Source organism: Labrus mixtus, chromosome 3, assembly GCF_963584025.1.
Source record: "Labrus mixtus chromosome 3, fLabMix1.1, whole genome shotgun sequence".
Lineage (NCBI taxonomy): Eukaryota > Metazoa > Chordata > Actinopteri > Labriformes > Labridae > Labrus > Labrus mixtus.
The window spans coordinates 10,475,337-10,494,744 of NC_083614.1; the positions used below are offsets into that span (position 1 = coordinate 10,475,337).

At 40.3% G+C, this 19,408-nt stretch overlaps 1 protein-coding gene across 1 annotated transcript in view; it reads right to left on the reverse strand.

Annotated features, from left to right (window-relative positions):
* The window catches only part of LOC132958345 (inactive N-acetylated-alpha-linked acidic dipeptidase-like protein 2), a 479,226-nt gene that overhangs the window by 310,340 nt on the left and 149,478 nt on the right, over positions 1 to 19,408 (reverse strand). Inside the window, exons 3-5 of the mRNA XM_061031099.1 lie at positions 18,698 to 18,874; positions 16,226 to 16,403; positions 15,237 to 15,398 (exon numbers count right to left, since the gene is read on the reverse strand). Coding sequence (XP_060887082.1) covers positions 15,237 to 15,398; positions 16,226 to 16,403; positions 18,698 to 18,866 — 509 coding nt within the window. The 5' untranslated portion in view covers positions 18,867 to 18,874. The remainder of the gene's footprint in view (positions 1 to 15,236; positions 15,399 to 16,225; positions 16,404 to 18,697; positions 18,875 to 19,408) is intronic.

A 19,408-nucleotide genomic window follows, 5' to 3' on the forward strand; every position in this document is an offset into this window, starting at 1 on the left:
AATGAGCTGCTTTAAGGTCTCTAAATATCTCATTAGTTGTGTTGGGGCTTTACATATGGAGATTTGAAACTACACATTCTTTTGGCACATCAGCGTCACATTGTCATATGTATCAGGAGCCTGAAAAGATACTGAAAGAAACTGGGGCTATTCTGAAGAAAGAAGCGCCCTGATTTTGAGGAAATCGTCTCTTTTGTGGAGGAGGAAATGTCTTTGAGGGTTCCCCTTTTCATAATTTTACGCAGGCGGATCACTGCTCCTCTGATACAACCTTTCAGAATAACAATTTTAACCATAGCCTAATTTAAATCAATTCACAAATTTAATATTGTAAATTAACATCTTTAATTTTGGATATATGACTTTAATCTAGAAATTTTGGTTTCTTTCTTCGTGGTCCTAATACTCCGTCGTTCTACTCTGACATGTACACTGATGCATAGCTTTAAAAACTGAGTGTGAAAAGCTACGGCAAGTAATAGACGTCAAAGTCAAATCCCAAAGTCAATCTGGAAGCTGGGAATTGATTGTATTTGTGATGGAGGTTATGGTTGACTGCCATTGTTTATCAAAAGTGAGGCTAATACCGAAGCAGCAACAGTCATTTTCTTAATTTGGCAGTTCTTAATTTGATCTGTTTTAGTCTGGCTCGGGGGATGTTAGCCTCAGTCTGGAAGGAATATCTCAACAATTAGAGGATGGCATCTAATATAGTTATTCTAACCCCCCTTGGGATTCAATAATGTCCATGAGGTCCTAGGTTGCTTTCATGTGATTGTATATAAAGAGCTGCAAAACAAAGACTGTTGTTATGTTAGCATCGGGATGAACATGGCTTGAGGGAATAACAGAAGAAGAACAAGACGGGAGTTTCACAGTAAACAGTCGCAGGTGACTGTCATAATTATAATTGACTGGCTACCTGGTTTTTTCCTGGGCTTCAGATATTTACATCAGTTGCTCCTGTGGTCTGTTCTTAGTCTCAGTAGCTTCTCTGACCACTTTAACCCAAGGTGTACCCACGTTATCAGGACTGAAATATTAAAGGTTGGACCTTAAACAAATGCATACTGATGCTCTTTCTCTGTCATTTTTTGGCCAGGTATCCACACAAAATACATTTTTATATGATATTCTCTCTCCTGCAGCATCCACAATTCAAGCTAAATGCAAAAGATCTCAGGTTAAGACCCCCTGAAACATTTGGATATCGGTGGTCATGATCTGCTGTTATACAATCACCTGCACAAAGTCTTCTGTCTGCAGGCTCATCAAGATTTTTAGATCCTTTTTAAGATGTTTTTTTTTTCTTTAACACATTTTTATGATGTTTTGTTGAGTTTTTTACATTTGTTGCTATTTTACGACTTCATTGTGTGCTTTTACTGTGATTATGGTCCCTTACCAATCTTTCATGATTTCTTTGCTCCTTAATCATTATATATTCTACTTTGAAATGCACTTTATAACTTTTTTAGAGCCATGCCAGTAAAGTTTTTATTCCCATACCTGGATTGATTACTCTTCATCCAAGCGTGTGAAGACGCTCTAGCATAGTGATGCATGTGATGATATTCTGACTCCTGATGATAATGTTTTCCTCTCACTCTCTCTCTCTTTCTTTTTCTACCAGAAGTAGGATTTCAGTCATGTAATGTTGAAACGTAATGTTTACTTGCCAAAATCACTTCAATACTCGCACTAATGACATGTCCACCTGCTGTGGTTACATGTCCCCCATTGGGCTGCAATGCCTGTGGAGATGACGTTTCCTAATGAGTGATGATGATGGTGATGATGATGATGATGATTCTACTTGCATGAGGTGATAACAATTCTAGCTTTGGGCACTAATGAGGGGACGTGATGTCATTAATTAACACATGCTGTGATGAGATGTTCATTCAGGACAGACTAATTGAAAGAAATGTGAGACGAGTCCGTGTCTTGAGGTGGTAATGACAGAGTGTGTCTGGGCTGCTGACATGTCGGATCTCTTTGCCACTTAACAATCGTGTTGTTAACTGCAATACATGTAAAGCCAAAGGAGAGATCTCACTTAATGTTATAAAGGGGGAAAAAAAAGCAAGACCACTTCAAAGAAAACTTACATACTTAACACGAGCCTCTATATGGCAGAAATGAGGATTATAAAAGATTCCTGCAGTTCGTCCAGTGTCCACTTGAGGCTGGCTGCAAAAGCCCCCGAAGTTATTTACACGCCCAATCAAAAAATCCAGTTTTTAACAGCAGAAATTAACATGTTCAAAGCCTGGTTTGAAAAACCAAATAGGTCTGATTATCATATGTCTCTTTTGGCACACTCTGTACGGAGGGTGAATTATTATTTCAACTAATCTGATTTGATTTCATGAAGTATAAGCCTTATTCACAATAAGGCTCGTAGATGGCCTGGTTTAAAACCCGCCTCAGCTCCAGCCATAGACTGTAAATATTAATGGATGAAGCCATTGAGTGACGTCAGCCATCTGTTACGGAAGGGGGCATTGGAGGCTCATCGGCAGCAGCCGCCATGCTGGACATCCTGTCTCAACATGACTTTTAGTCCCGCTAACGACAGGCTGAGAGCCTTTAAGCCTTATGACAAAACCCTTTATATCAGGTCAGCTACGTGCCTAACTATGGATAACACGTATCATCCATAATATCAAAACAGAGCAGTTTAAAAAATAATCACTCCCCAAACAGTGTGTGCCCATGATGACAATAACCAGTCGGACCTATATCAATTTTTGTACCAGGCTGTAAACACGTTTATTGATGGTGTAAAAACTGTGGTGTTCCCGGTGTTCCTGGAGCCAGCCTCAAGCGGAAACTCGACAAACTGCAGGATTTTTCACTTCTACATTGACTTAATTTGTCAGTTATGGCTGATGTTACTCAGGCTTCTTCTATTTGTATTTACAGTCTATGGTTTGAACAGATAATGAAACCAAATAACAAATTGGAAAAATTCAATGATTAACCTGTTTCATCAATAAAGGCCCAAAGTCGTCGTCCCCCCCCCACCCCCCGTTATGAAGTCATAATCATCTGTGAAGAAATAGATATGACTTAGAGAAAAGGATCCCCATATTTTCATCCATTTCTCTCTGAGTTACAGGCTTCCTTAAAAAAACCCTTCAAGTAGATTCAGTAAAAGGGGGAAATAACACATCATTAGGAATTGCAAGCATATGAAAAGCTGTCTCGCTGACTAAATTTTCGCTAACCATCAGCTCAAGGAGTGAGCTATAATTACATTTTCAGGAGTAAGCAGTGATGACAACTTGCAGCAAGAAGTTTCCATTACTGGCAATGCAGTTTGAAAGCATACCAATGAGGTGTCTGACTGGGATGAAGATGTTTCTCTCACATTGCCATTAAAATTAATTCTGTGTAAAGTAACACTTTTAAAATGACTTTAATACCCCAGGTGAATCAGGGTCATAGGTGTGTCATCCGTCAAGAGAAGCTTTGATTTTGTATTGATTCATTTATGTTGAAGATCCTGGATTAAAGCTAATTCAGCTTCTACAAGAATCCCCTGTAACAAGGACATAGGATGTGGCCAATTACATAAATCCATTAGGAACAACACACACTCATACAGCGCATATGACTGGTAGCTAGAGTGAATCCTCGTAATGAAGCTCAGCCTTGACTGAGCAGCACACATGCACGCTCAGCAGAAACCACACCAACACCCCCCCCCCCCCCCCCCCCCCAAGTCCCTTATTTATTCCTGCTGTTGCTTGCTCTTTCTTCTCTTTTCATGCTGAGACACACAAGCAATATTTCACACTATGCAGATGGCCAGTCCTTCCATGAATTTTGACCAAGACGTGTTGCGCTCAGATGATTTATTCTCCATAGTCCACTCTGGTTCATATGCATATCTCTGAAGTAGAATAGGAACTTTTTTACTCCAAGTAGACAGCATTTCATTGGGTTTTTCCAATGGGGTAACCCTGCAAGTATGCAGGGCTGTAGCCTAATGTTTGCTTCGTCAAATTTATGTCTGGAGAAACTTATACCGGCTACACAGAGGGAAATGTAAATAGGGTGTATTGTTACATGTTCACTCTGTTTCAAACCTGGCTCCTGATATTCTCAGTTTGATTGACTCTCAGGTCAATGAGCATGCTCCTCTGTTCTTTGCTCCATTAGCAAAAACTGAAACTACAGTCCAGAGGAGGAAGCTAGGATCTAGCAAGCTAGATAGCTTCCTGACCAGATAGACCGCAATGTGTGCTGGCTCTCACACAAGGCCTCAACCCCGTGATTATGGTTTGATGCTACTGGCTTCTGGCTCAGGGCTCACTGACTTACATCTTTTAAAAGTTACACTAATTTACACTGACAGCACTTCACCTCCTCTGTTGACTAAGCATTTGGGGTAATTGATCAATCAGGGGAACACCCTCCCATTAGACAACCGCAATGCCCCATCTTCAGACTTATTCAAAACACTTCTCAACACCATCTGCCCTCCACAGCCAACACACCCCCATTGCCTAAAAAGTTGGGTGGCTGTGTCAAATGTAAATCAAACAGAATTTAATAAATGCAAAACACTGAATCATACAACTATTGGAGCAGCATGTGCTGCCAAAAAGAAACTTGTTTTTTCAAAATCACTTTTTTTTTCCAGCAAGACAATGCCAAACCACATTCTGCAGGGCCTTCTTGCAGTCCAGACTTGTTACCTATTGAAAATGTTTGGAGACCCTGATCTGTCGAACAGCTGAAATCCTACATTATGTAAGAATGGTAAAATATTCCACTTACAAAATAACAGAGACTGGTCTCCTCTTTTCCAAAAATACTAACAGAGAGTTGTTCAGAGAAAAACTGATGCAACAGAGCACCAAACATGAACTGCACAGGCGTAGTCGAAGACTGCAATTGATGTGTTTTATTTTTAGCCGGCCTCCCAAGGTGCAGTGACAGATATTTACAAAAAGAAAATGCAAAAACAGGAAAAATTGTATTTAAACTATTTACAAAACAAAAGTCTTCCAAAAACAAAATTCCACATGTGCGAGGAAACAAAACTGCACTTCAAAAAGAAAGTCTCCAACACATTACCTCCTCTGTAACCAGGACTAGACTGCCTGAAAGCAGCAAGCATCCATCTTTTAAAGCAAGAAGCCCCTCCCACTGGGCGTTATGAATGACATAACATTTTAAACAAAACACACTTTCTCATGAATAAGCGATTTTTAACCTGCTACATTCATAAGACCTACTCATCACTAAATTAAACATTTTAATCCATATTTTATTAACACCACTGCAATGTATCTGTGGCGATACCGCCTATTTAGATTGGGAAATGGTCCGCCTCTGTTTGGCACCCAAACGGGACACAGCGGAGCGAAATCTGTAACGTACCAACGGTAAGAACGCTATATATATATATATATATATATACATATATATATATATATATATATATACATATATAAAACGGAAACGGAGAGGGGAAGGAGGATGATGGTGTGATTATAGGTGCACTGGCAGAGGGAAAAGTTTGGCGTATGTGTGTGTGTCGATATGTGTCAGCGTGTGTGTTGGTGTGTGTGCTGACTGCAGTCAATGACGGAGCCGCTCCGTCACACATACACATTCATACACATTCATACACCGTAGACGAAGCAGCTGGAGCAATTTGCGGTTAAGTGTCTTGCCCAAGGACACATTGGACATGTAGCTGCAGGAGCTGGGGATCGAATCCCCAACCTTCCGATTGAGGGACGACCGACTCTACCGACTGAGCCACATCTGCCCCTGTGGAGTCGGAGAAAGATTAAATCAGCTCAGACAAAGAGAGTCCTTTGGATTTATACATTGAAAACCAAACAATATCTAGGTCCAAATGTTGAACTGGACTTCTCTCCTTTCCTCTACTTGTTAGTTTTAGATTTTGGTTTGGATGCTTGGTCTTGGTTTTGGATAATATATATATATATATATATATATATATACATGTATATATATATACACATATAATATCATTTTTATCTGCCTTTGCATCATGTATACATTTTTTGTAAGCTTGTTGGAAAGAGGTTTTGAAATTCCAATGTATACATTGTACTAGACATTTGTGAAACTACAAATAGATACAATAAAAAGTGACCTTTATTTAACCATTGGTAGGAGTGAAGTTTTTAACACCAGACATGATTTTTAACCCTCCTCACCAACTCCTCTCCCAGTTGCAGAAAACACTGCCAGTTTACACTGCATCAACACAGCGCTTGTGAATCCTGGCCTGACATGCTCTCTCTCTTTATATTTGTATTCACTCCCTGACGCATCCTTTCCATCTTCATTTGTTTCTCTAATTCCCATCTTTGTGTATCTGACTCCTCCGTCCCCTCCCCCCGGTCGCTTTGAATCAGCAAGAAGTTATCTTCCTTATAATAAAATAATCCTCCTTTGTATTTCAACACCAAACACTGGAACACAGAGCATTAGAATAATTCTAATATAACTGTTTCAAATTGCATAATGTCTCAAGTTTGGTTGCTGCTATCCAGCTTATTATTATGGGGATTTGTATTCATCTATTCTGAATCATATTGCGCAGGCTGATAATACTGAGAAGACCAAACACAGTGTTTCTGATACAGCAGTCACTTAATCACAGTGTTATTTTGACAAAGCCTGTGTTTCAAGGCCTCATACCACATTCATACCAACAACAGGCACAGAGATGCAGCCATGCATAAGTCAGCCTGCATGTATTAAAGGTCCAAGATATCTACTGAATTAAATGATAAAATGACCTAACCATATCATCAGACATGAAGGAAACATGCTGTGTTGAAGTAATGGCTTCTCTGATGACAATGCAGCAGTCAGTATGTCCTCCTTCTAACTTTAGATTCAGGTCCTGAATGGTCTGGATTTGTTTGGACCAGAAAAAGAAGGCACCCTCACATAGCCGTTTTGAGACACCCCCCCTTGCTATTGCCAGGCAAACAGCAAACCAAGTGTTGCAACAATGGAAGCGGGCGATAGAACTGGTTCAGATAGAAGTGATTGTACCCGACCTAAAAAGCCTCTGCATGTTTCTAATAAACTCCACGAGCAGAAACGTGCTCAAACTAGGATCAATATTGGAGATGATATTGAAAAATGGAGAGAGGCTAGTACGCAGAAAGGTTTCAAGAGCGATGCAGAGCTGGCTAAACACTGAAGCTTCAGTGTCCGCGACATGGCAACCTGCGTGCACATTGACTCTAGGGAGAAGGGGGCGGGGTCAGACAGCTCTCTCCAATGTTTTGGATTTGGACTACAGTACCCATTTTAAACACTAGGTGTCAAAGTTACATACTGCACCATTAATTGGGTTGACATTCAGGTATATATGTTCATTTTCTGCGAATGACTTTGTTTGATTAAGGTTTGTATGATTTGTTAATTTCTGCAGTACCTATTTTAAATGCTAGTTGTCTGAATAACATATTGGTCCTTTAAGATATAACGCTGTATGTAACAAAGGTTAAAAGTTGTTCCGTTAACAACCTCAGTATGTATTTATTCATTTAAATCAATAGACTGGACATAGTATCAGTGACATCACCCATTGGTTTCTGAAGAGGCGTTATGAAGCCCGATGATGGCAGTCACCATATTGGAAATGCTATCTCAACTTTACTTCCGATTGGCCTCGCACGTCCTTGATTAAGGATCCACCAGGTCCATCATTGATGGCCCTAGCATATCCTGAGATTAATTGTGTGCGAATTTAAACGAGTTGGTCAACTTATGTGAATTCCTCCCACAAACTGCTGATGTTGAAAAGTACTTGTGCTATCATGGCCAGAGAGTCATTCCAATCAGTGACTTTAAAGCCTCTGATTCCACTGATTAACACTTCTTTAATGAGAAGAGGAAGTAATCAGTTGAATGAGAAGCAGTGATGTGGAGATAGATGAGAACTTGTTGAGGGGTCATGTCAGAGGCTGCTCTGCAGGAGACACACATACATCCACATGAGGAGGATGTATATTTAATTTATCCTATTTTATTTAACGTTACATTCTCTTCTTTCTTAAGTGTCCTCTCCCTCAAGCCCATCGAGTTTTGCTGGATGGCTATGAGCAAAACATACAGGTTGCCACCTTCAATTAGCCAACCTCCCTGGTGGAGGTCTAAGTTGGGCTAAAGGTACAGACAAAACGACCAAATATTTTTCTTTCTATTTCTTTTTTTGTTAAAAAAAAGACACTAATGGAAACCTTCTGAGCCCACACTGAGCAATGTCTTCCATGATTTCTTTTCTATAATTACAGGCTGGATGACCGCCAGCCACCATAATTAAATCTCCAGAACCACTCTACTACCCCCCCCCCCCCCCCCCCCAGAACACAATTATATCATTAGTATTGAATAAATTATCTTTTTAATGAATAATTATAACGCTTTTTAGCTATAGCTAATTTTTAGGAAACAGTTCTGGGTACAATACAATTACTAAAAACTGTATTGTTGGTTTACTTCCATGGCAATTATTTAAAATGTTCCTCTCATTAATTATATAGTCAAACAAGGAGAAAAGTAAGATTGTTAAAGTCTAAGTCAAACACACCATTTGTAGTCACAAGTGACGCATCTAGCCTCATCCCAAAACATTTTGATGTAGGCTATAACCACAGTCACATTGCTGTTACAACACACACCAATCTAGATTTGTGAAACTCTTCAGACTGGTAACAATACCACAGTGTGGCTTCTTTGCAGGACAGGTTGCATGATGTGACAAATAAATGCAAAAAAGTATTTGTGTGTTAAGTCGTCAGTACTGTAAAGTACTTTTCTAGTCTTATGATTGGTCGAAGTGCTTTTACACCGCAGGTCACACCGACACATTCACACACTGATGGAATAGGTTGCTATGTAAAGTGACCATCAGAAGTAACTAATACATTTATACACGTCTATATTGCCGCCGACGAAGTAGCGGGAGCAACTCTGGGTTAACTGTCTTGCCCAAGGACACATCGGACATGTAGCTGCAGGAGCTGGGGATCGAACCCCTAACGTTCCGACTGAGAGACATGTGGCTGCCGTTACCAACTGAGCCACAGCCGCCCTTTCTTGTACACACAGATCTGTGGATTGTACTCACAAAACTGAAATAAAGTTAGCTAAGTAAATAAAAAACCCTCCAACAGGAGGTGGTCACTATCAACTTATTTTAAATATAAAATGGAATTCCTTCAAGGTCATTTTTGACTGTATCCTCAGCAGTAATACTCAACCCTCTGAAGAAACTCACTCTTTAAGTGTGGAAGCGTCTGTGTGAGAAATGAGGTCATAAGGAGAGTGGAGAATTAACCAAACAGCTCCACCTCAGCGATTAGTGTCTGCTGCAGCTCAAGCTCCATAAAACCTTCCGATGACTTTACTGAGACTTGACTCTCGTGAACGAGCACTACAGTCGGCCCACTTTCTCACTTGGTCGCTCTCCACACTCTGTTTTTCAGGTACTTCTGTTTCACTGTTAGCTCCTGAAATCGTTCTTGTTCAATGAGTTCCATAAAAAGTTCAGCTCATCTGAAAGTCTTTGAAATGTCAGAGTGAATGACAGTTATCACGCTGAACTGGACAAAGTCAATCAGTGGTGTAATCAGGTGGAGAGCACGAGTGTGAAGTGGAATAAACAGTTTTCCACTTTTCGGCCCCTGGCTGGGCTGGGATCAGTTTTTGTTTAATGTTTTTTCCCCCCCTCTATTTTCTGGTCTTGTTTCACACTTCAAATCCCCTGAGAGCTACTCAGACAACATGCATGAATTCATATCAATGTGTTAGTGTGTTTATTTTAACTATTCGATCAAGTTGAAGTCAAGAAATTATTGCTGATGATTTGTGTGATAAAAAATGACGGGGGCACCAATACCTAGTGGTTAGTGCATGCGCCTCATGTACGGAGGCAATGGTCCTCCAAGCATGCGACCAAGGTTCAAATCCGACCTGGGGCTCCTTTCCCTCATGTCGTTACCCACTCTCTCTCTCTCTCTCTCTCTCTCTCTCCCTCTCTCTCCCTGGTTTCTGACTCTTTCTGACTGGAGCCCCCTCAGATAGTTTAAAATCTGACAAGATTTTTCTCAAAATATGAATATCATTTAAAAACTATAATTTGTACAATATGTAGTACTGATCAATAATATTTCAAGTTGGACGTATTCTCTCACCTTATATACTAATACCAAATACAAGGTACAATATAACTGGTACCAATACCAGTTATACCATAACTCAAAAATGAGTTCCCCACTCCCCAAGGTTTGATCCAAAACTTGTGGAGGAACCCTGAGTGACATCAGCCAGCTGTTACAACAGGGGGCATCAGCAGCAACTGCCATGATGGAAATCCTGTCTCAGTCTAACTTTGAGTCAACCTAACGACAGGCTGAGAGCTGGAGCTGAGGCGGGTTTTAAGCCTCCTGACAAACCGCTACATCATGCCCACCTGTCAATCATGTCAGCTACTCCCCTTATAAACTTAAATATAATACTGAGGGGAAAAAAATCTCACTCTAAACCAAACACAAACTAACGATCCTGTTAGCACTAAACATTGGTATCTTTCATTGGTAGGTTTGGGTCCATGTTGTGCTTCTTTAATACTTCAAAATAGAAAACTAATGAAGAATGAGAAATGCACAGTGTGCACAAGTGTAATCCAAACATATCAACATAGTAACCCATGATGTTCCTTTGCCAACACAGCAAGATACCGTGTACATCGTCCAGAAAAAAAGCAATGCATGCCAGTTAAACATTTCTCAATGGAAGAAAACATCCAACCAGAATCAGTGACCTGAGTAAAAATGGCATCGCAAAGAATGCCCACTAAAAAATCACATACAAAATGAGTGCATTAGATGTGATGGCTCAATGCAGTCCACTTTACTCTGAGAGTTCATGTATCACAGTAATATAATTAGCTGGAGAGATAAGTATTGGACAGGCCATGATCCACGAAGTGGGAAACCATCTTTCAAGGATTTGAACTTAATCCAGTTTCTCTCTGGAGCCTTGAGTGCTTCACACCTCTTTGAAGTGTAAATTGAAAGAGAATTGAATTTACAAAGTTTCTACAATGACATGTTGGTACAATAGAAGTCTGCGGAGGTTTGCCTTGACACCCCTTTTTAGTGGAAGACAAACATTGGCGACGCTTTGGCTGGGAAATGAGATAGAGTGGTAACAATGAAAGAAAAAATTCATCTCTCTGTGCTCATTTCAAAACAATTGACATGATGATTGTTTTTCCTGAAGTATGGTGTTTCCAAGGCAGATAACAATCCTTTAAAAAATCGGAATCATAAAATGTATTCACATTAGATATTCCCTTGTATAGTCATTCAAAGCAGTTTCAATATGTTCCCCACTGCCATCCATTTCTTCGTCTATCTTTTTGTGTCTCTCAGCTTTATTTTTTGTTGCTGTCTTCTTAGCTCTTTTAATATGTCTCTTTCACTTTGTCTGCCACCGTCTGTCATCCTTCTCTTCTCTCAGACTCAGTACAAAGGAACTCAGGCAGCTTTACTTCTCAGTTTTCTTTACAGATAAAGGATTACCAACCAAAGGAAAATGTACAGCTTTTTAATACAGAAGAGTATGTTATTGGGGGGGGGGGGGGGGGGGCTGAAAGAAGAAGCCAATCCACAGTAAATGTTTCTGGCAGAATTTGTCCATAAGCATCCTCTCACTAAACCCTGAAGCTATGGCAAAAGTCCCAAGATAAAAAAAAAACTTCCACTTATGACCAGATATCATGATGACTAATGACTAAAACTACGCCATTAAAGGTTTAATTTATACTTTCCAACTTGGACAATCCAATAAGAGCATACATTTTATTTCAAAAAGCATGTTTTGAACTGGTGGTGCAGTGGTTAGCGCTGATACCTCACAGCAAGGAGTTTCCTGGTTCAGAGCCTCTCTGTGTGTGTAGTTTGCATGTTCTCCGGGTGCATGCGTGGGTTCTCTCCCACACTCTCCCGCTTCCTCCCACAGTTCAAAGAGATGCTCATGTGGTTATTCACACCCGTAGGTGTGAATATGAGAATGGCTGGTTGTCTGTCTCTACATGTGAGCCCTGCAGTTGACTGGCGACCAGTACAGGGTGTACCCCACCTCTCGGCCATTGAAAACTAACTTACTTCAACCTCTTTGCACCTGTGCCTTACTGTGCCTCTTTTGAGCCTCATAACTAAAACATGTCTGTGAAGTTTCTTTTTATAAATCCACTCTGATATTGTATTTTATAACCCTTTTAAACCCCTCTATTTCAGCCCTGCTCAGAACAGGCTGTTTCTGTGTCTGTAGCTTTAAATGTAAATGAGCTGTGTCTGACCACGCCCCTCTATAGAAGCTCAGGTGGCTTGGGCTTTCTCGCTCTGTGCCCTATCCTACATCTTTACTGGTACTATATGGTCATATGTCATAAACCTGGAAACTGGAATGTTTAATTCTATTATCTAATGATAATGGAGAGTGATTTGATTGAAAATGCCATGGTTTCCTTAAGAGCAAAATGGTAGTGCCTGTTCAAGTTTACAAGGATCAATGAACAAGGGAAAACTACAATATAATCTCACATAGTTTACCTAAATGCTTCTGTTGGATCGCCTATCTCATTAGCATAATTAATCCCTGACTTTGTGAAAATGTGAGGTATTGTACCTATCAAGTCTACAGAGCACAATAGCTTCAAGGTTAAAGATAGTGTGGGCATTATTTATCAGTGTTACAGCTCATGTTGGTCTCAGGCTGACAGAGAGCACAGAGGTCATTGTTGAATAAATTATATACCACTAAACAGAAGAAAAGTAGGTGGTGAAAATAACCATTTCATTTCATTAACTGCTGCTTCTCTATTGTCTATCAACCATAAACAAATGCCCCATCATGGCCACAGATAGCTGAGACGTATAAGGTGTGGGTCGCTGGAGTTCATGGATAGGTAGAGGTGTTTTTGGCACCCTGGGATATAAATGTAAGAAAATAAAAATGAAAATTGTGGAAAACTCAAAGAGGCAAACCATGGTGATGATTGTCTTAGTTCAGTGGCAAGGCCAGTTATCTCAGAGAGACACATACACCCAGGCATCCCATGATCCTTTGGCTTGCACGAGGTAGCGTTCAGGTTAAGATGTTTAAAAAGATATACAATCACCTGACGGGGAAAATATCTCTAATTTTTGCTTTCTCTCGACACTTCCTTCCTTTTCTCTTTGGATTAAACAGATCAGGCCCTGGATAGAAGGTAACAAGTCAGTCTGTGTGTTATGGTCGTCTTAGACTTCCCATCCGTCTTTTTTCTTACCTCTATATTTGTCACCTTTCTTGAACATCTATTCACCAGTCGAACATCATTCATAGGATTTTCCAGCAACCCCTTTCAAACATCCTCTTTTGTTTCACATTTTGTCCTTCTATTAGATCTCCTACCCCCTGAGATTCACTTTCTCACCTTCCTCTAACTGTATCAACAAAGTTGCAAAACAATATTTAACCCACAGATTGTGCTGTTTGTCATTGCCTTCAAGAAGGAGGGTTGGTTTGAGAGGATGCAACAGCAATCTCAAGGTGTCATGGAGGGTTTCTCACCTTTGCGTGCCCGACCATCGACCCTGACTTTCCCCTTCTGCTATCAGTATTAAAGAGTCAACGATAAGCCATCCAGATCATCATAAAAAGGGGTTTCCTTAATTAAAACTGAAGTGGTTGAAGTATAGACTTTGTGTCAGACGGGGAGAAAATTTTAACTTCTGTCAGATGGAGAGTACAAAGTGCCAAAGACTTAATTAACAAGCACCATTTATGATAAACAAAGACACCAAAACCATGTATCTCAAGATGGGCCGTGGAACGGTAATTGCCTGGAGTGTACAGACAGCCTCTCGTGGCCATACAAATAAAGGCTGCTTTCTCTGAGGAGCAAATATGGGAGGAGCCGGACCAATATCAGCTGGACTCTGGAAGGGACAGAGCGTGACGATGGGCGAGCTACATTGACGTTTTATGAGAGACAGTGACACAATGCACTGTCTCTTCTAGTGCTTGTCTCAACAGAAACACTCTTGTCTTGCAATGTTCTTGCAAGACAATAGAGAGAAGATCAAACCAGACGTGAACATTCAGCAATGCCCCCTTTCTTTCATACTGTATATAGTTAAATATTTTTTGCAGTTATGAAACCAGGCATTCACTGTGGATTAGTTTGATAAGGGAAGGTGCTCAAACATCTTTGTGAGATGCCTGACTTTTACCTAGATGAAAGTTGAGTCCCTGTTCTTCAGTTGTTGCCCCCTCTGTCCCACCAGTTGAGTCCATGTTCTTCACTTGTTGCTCCCCCTGTCCCACCAGTTGAGTCCATGTTCTTCACTTGTTGCTCCCTCTGTTCCACCAGAACACTTTCTCCACTATGGATCAATCTGCTGTATTGCATCATAAAATGATGTACATGCTGGTTTGACAAGCCTGGGTAGTGTAAAAGGCCTGATTTGATTGGTCAGGACTCCTCTCGGGATGGCAGCATAATTATAATGTCGTCACATTTTTAAGCAGGGAAAATTTATTACTATTTTAAGTTGTAAATGCATTCAAATAGAACATGGATAAATTGAAGTATATGTTTTGCACAAGTGGCCAAGGCCCATAGGGCCCACCCATAACGTGGCTGGTCTTTATTTAACTTACCAACACAGCACAATTATTTGTCAGTTACTTTGAGCACCTCAAACCAAGCTAGGTATCTACTGAACACTGGTATTGTCATTCATAGCTGATACACATGTGTGTGTGTGTGTGTGTGTGTGTGTGTGTGTGTGTGTGTGTGCATAACAAATACAACAGTGTGCTGTCTTGATGGTCACTGTTCTTGTTACCTCTCTACCAACAGATACATTGACTCAGGAACAATACAAAGATCAGATGAATTGCTCTGCAAAATCCATCCGAGGTGATACAGTCATTATATTCTAAACATTTACACCTACTTTTATGCTTTTGTTTGCTTTATTGTGAAACCACTCAGCCCCTCTCTCTCAGCCAGTGTGAGTTTGAAAGGGCTGTTGAGTGAGTGAGTGAAAGCATCTGCACAATGTCAGCAATTACTGCCTTTGTTTCTATTTGTTTTGTCCGCAACAAAAGTGGTATTCTTGCCTCAAATGTGATATTTTGTATAAGAGCAATTGGGAACTTACCTCTGGAGAGCGTTTATCTTGTCTGCAGTGATTCCTCTCAACAAGTCCTCGAGCAGGTCTGTGCTGTCTGATGGGGGAACGGGTGGTTTGACGGTAGGTGTGTGAGCAAACCAGCCAATTAGGAGTCCGAGGACAAAAAGGCCCACCCCTGCCAGGAAATACCTATGAAGCATGAGAGAGGGGTCAGAAATGAATCAAGAAATAAGGTTGTGCCAATTAGCTTATTGTTAAACGTTTGGTTGTTTTTGAGCTTTTATCAGCATCCCGGTGTCTGCAAGGAATGGAGGGTTTCCTTTATGATAATTACTATTATACTCTCTCCAAATAACTGTCAAATATTCTGCAAAGGCCTGACATTTGACCTAAACATTACAATTTTCTTTTAATCAAACATCTGATTCCAAGGTCAAGAATAAACTCGCATTAAACCCCATGTATAAGATAGCTTTTCTTGATAAATAGCTGCTGTTGAAATGGAGAGACACTGATAAGTAGAGTCCTTCAGGGACCTCCAGAACCTCAATGATACTTCCCCTTGATTTACAGTTAGACCTTTTGATAAGCTGCTATTACCATTTAATAGCAGCTGAGTCAGTGTTGGTGCTTGTGGCTCAATGCCTTAGGTGCACCATTCACACCTTGACTTCAAGCACCCTGCAGTGGTGCTTATCTAGATAACATGTAACCTTTTACCTCCTCGCAGGTGCTGTGTCAATTGGAATGGGTGATTGGGAATGTTACCTCGGGTACTCGGGCGTCACTGTTAACCAGTGTGGTGGAGTCCTTTTAATGGCAATGGATTATAGGGATTCAATTAGATCAGGTACACTTAAGAACTAATGTCAGGGAGATGCTGTGTAGTTGCAGCAGCGGGGAGGCAGAGAAATTGATTCAACACCAATTCCATTTCAACTTTCCCAATTATTTTGGGGATTTTTTTTCGTGAAATAAAAAACTTGCAGTCAGTAACTCAACAGGTCTTGGATTACCTGAGCAGGAAGCAGTGCAGTCTGCGTTGACCCTTATGGCCCGGGGCCCTTGTGAAGTGGGAGATGTAGTTGGGATCTTCCTGGAGGCGTTCAAATCGTCCATGGGGTGAAACAGAGACAGACTGCTGGATGGAGTCCATCAGCTCTGGGTCCGGATCAGGGCCAGGGTCTGAACACCCTAGAATCAATAATAATGAGAAAATTAAACTCCTCCTATTAAATAACATCAATAATGTTTGGGGCCACATTTGGCTACATTGTTTGAAGGTATGGTACATTCAGAGTAGTAACAGTGTCCTGTAGATGTTGCACTTTAACACAAGTCTCTTGTACGACCAATCTTTTATTTGGCCGTACCACCGCTGTCCCTCATTGCACCGCTTCCCCACCCTGGCCAGTTTTAATTGAGATGTCTCAACAGAGCTATTGGTCGAGAATACCTTGAATTGGGTTTAGAAACATGTTCAACCCAACACAACTTCAAGTAGAATTTGCAGTGAATTAATTTGAATTTGTCTATTATTTTGAATATCTATGATGGACTTGGGGAAATATATATATGTTAAGAAGCTCTGCATTCGTATTGTCATCGAGGAGATGTTGGGTTGGCTAGCTTATGTTAGCATGCAGCTAAATACACCAATTTCTTTTCTTAGGCTCCGTGTTCACCTCGTGTTTTTTTTCTTTAGCGCCACAGTCATTTTTCAATTGTTGTCAATGAGGAGAGAGCGAACCTTTTTATGAGTGCTCCGCCTTTTTGTGAGGCCACTCTGAGCACTTCCAGTTGAAAATCTGTCAACTTTTCAGTTGGCGTCACCAGCGTTCTTTTCCAAATGTATGATATTCCCTGTAGATTTGCCGCCTACGGATTGTGTCTTATACCCACATCCAATTTGCTCCATGTCTGATTGGGTAAAAGATGATTGAAAACAAAAAAACATATAGTAAAAAGTAACCGAGCAGTGTCAGTCATACAGCGGCCTTTGTCAAGAGACTGTTTTCATAGAGACAGGACGGACATGCAATGCTTTTAATCTCAGTGCACAAACTAGTTGGACACAGAGCTTCATTGAGCCACTATAGAACTGTATGTAATAGCTTGCAGTCTTAATAGCACAGCTTGGTTATGTGAAAAAAGATGACCTTTCTAAATGTAATAAAGACAAAAAACTCAATATTTTGCTCATCAGTTATGACAGAAACAAACTGAAGAGTTGTTGCACATTTAGCTTTAATTTACTTTTAACAGTGAGGCAATCGAAGCTGGCAAAACAGGTAACGGCTAACAGTAACCTCCATCTTTTGTGGTAAACACAAACTGTGAAGGGAAACCAAACAAAAATGTCATGCTTAGTTTTGAGTTCTGAAAAGTGTATCCAATATGCTTGAGCAGGCATATGTGAGGATAGAAAGCTGCCACCGAAACAAAACTCCAGGCACGTTTCAAAACAGTCCTTCAAAGCCGAGGAACTCAAGTCTAGCTTCAGGGTACTTATGAAGTTTCTCTCTTTTTTTCAGCTGCTGGCAGTGGCAAACTTCTCACATAATTCCCTTTTCCCCCTATTTTTTCCGCAGTGACAGGTTTCAAATTATGTGAAAGGGTTTGTGAACATTTTCTGTCCAAAACACATTTCAAGATAATCAAAAGAACGAGATAGAAACTCGTTTTGGCATGCTGGGAAAACCTGTCAACTCCGAGATCAATTACAGAGCGCTGTGTTTATTACCGTGTAAGCCATGCTTTGTTCACGAGGGATCGAACATGTATCATCATTACACTGAGAGTACATCACCACAGGAAATGTCATAATAGGGAAATACACAATATAAGTGAGATTCAATATTGTTAATGAGATAATTTTAGGAATATTTTTATTCCCAAAACTGTATTTGTTTGACGGTTATGAGCTATGGGATCTCATTAATCTGAGATTTTCTTTCATAAATAATTCAAAAAATCATAATGTAATTAATCAGACCCAATCATTTTCTCTTCATGTGAGCTCTAATTGTCTTGTTTGTCATGCAAAGTAACCACCTCTGCATGAAACAACAATTTATTTCAAGTGAGATCCGCGACATGAAAAGTCATCTTAAGTTTTTTTGATTTATACAATGGCTGTTTTACATTTACCTGATTTTGTCTGCTTACATTGCAAACTGTGTATTCAAATGGTAAATGGACTTGAGCTTGTATCGCGCTTTTCTAGTCTTCTTCCAAGGCCTTTTCCTTGTAAACCTACTCGGCAATCAACCCAACTGTGATTCAGATTATTTTAAATTTTCTAATCACAACGGATTTTGATAAGACATGTTGTGTTTTTTGTTTGGCTACTATGAAAAACTGAAATGAAATATGTGATGTGCTGGTCATTAATGATAAACCTTTGCTTGGGCATTTCATTTCTCTGTGTTCCAAATGTAGCAGAAAAACATGAGTTTACAGTATATTGGGAGGTAATAGATCCCTACCTGATCTCTGGCAGTCTACATGTTGCATCTGCATGCGGTCCATGCTGGGTCCTGGTTCTTGTAGCTCCTCCTTGTCCAGGTCCCAGTCAAGATCCATAGCTCCAGAGCAGTGCAGGACCTCACCGACCAATGGGCCACCCTGGGCGTCACATACCTTCCTGTATGCCATGACGTCACCTGGATTTTAAAACATGAAAAATGCATTCAAACATTCCACTTTTTAAATTCATTTTATTAGCAATAAACCCATTTCAGCTGAACCTAGGCAGCAACATCTTGTTTTGAAAATTCAAGCCAAGTGTAAAAAAACAAAGTTTGTTGATTGTCCACTAGAGGCTGGCTGAAAAAGCACCCACATTGACACATTGAGAATTAAAAAAAGGCTAATTCCGACATCAGAAATAAACATATTTGCAACCTAGAACACAAAAAAAGTTTTGGTCTGAACAGTTCATGACTTTAACATCACACACTACGGGAAGGGAGTTTTAAGATAAACCAGTTAGATTTTGTGAAGGTTAAGCGTTATGCATAGGATTTGATGACAAGCAGGCTTGTTGTAGATGTTTGTCAGCAGTATTAAGACGCATCAAGTCCACCTCTTTGCCTGTTTCTAGTACTCGAAAGTTAGGTTGAGGGGGCATTTCCAACATGGCAGCCACCATCGTTTGGCTTCAAAATACCTCTTCTGAATCCAATGAACACGTCCAT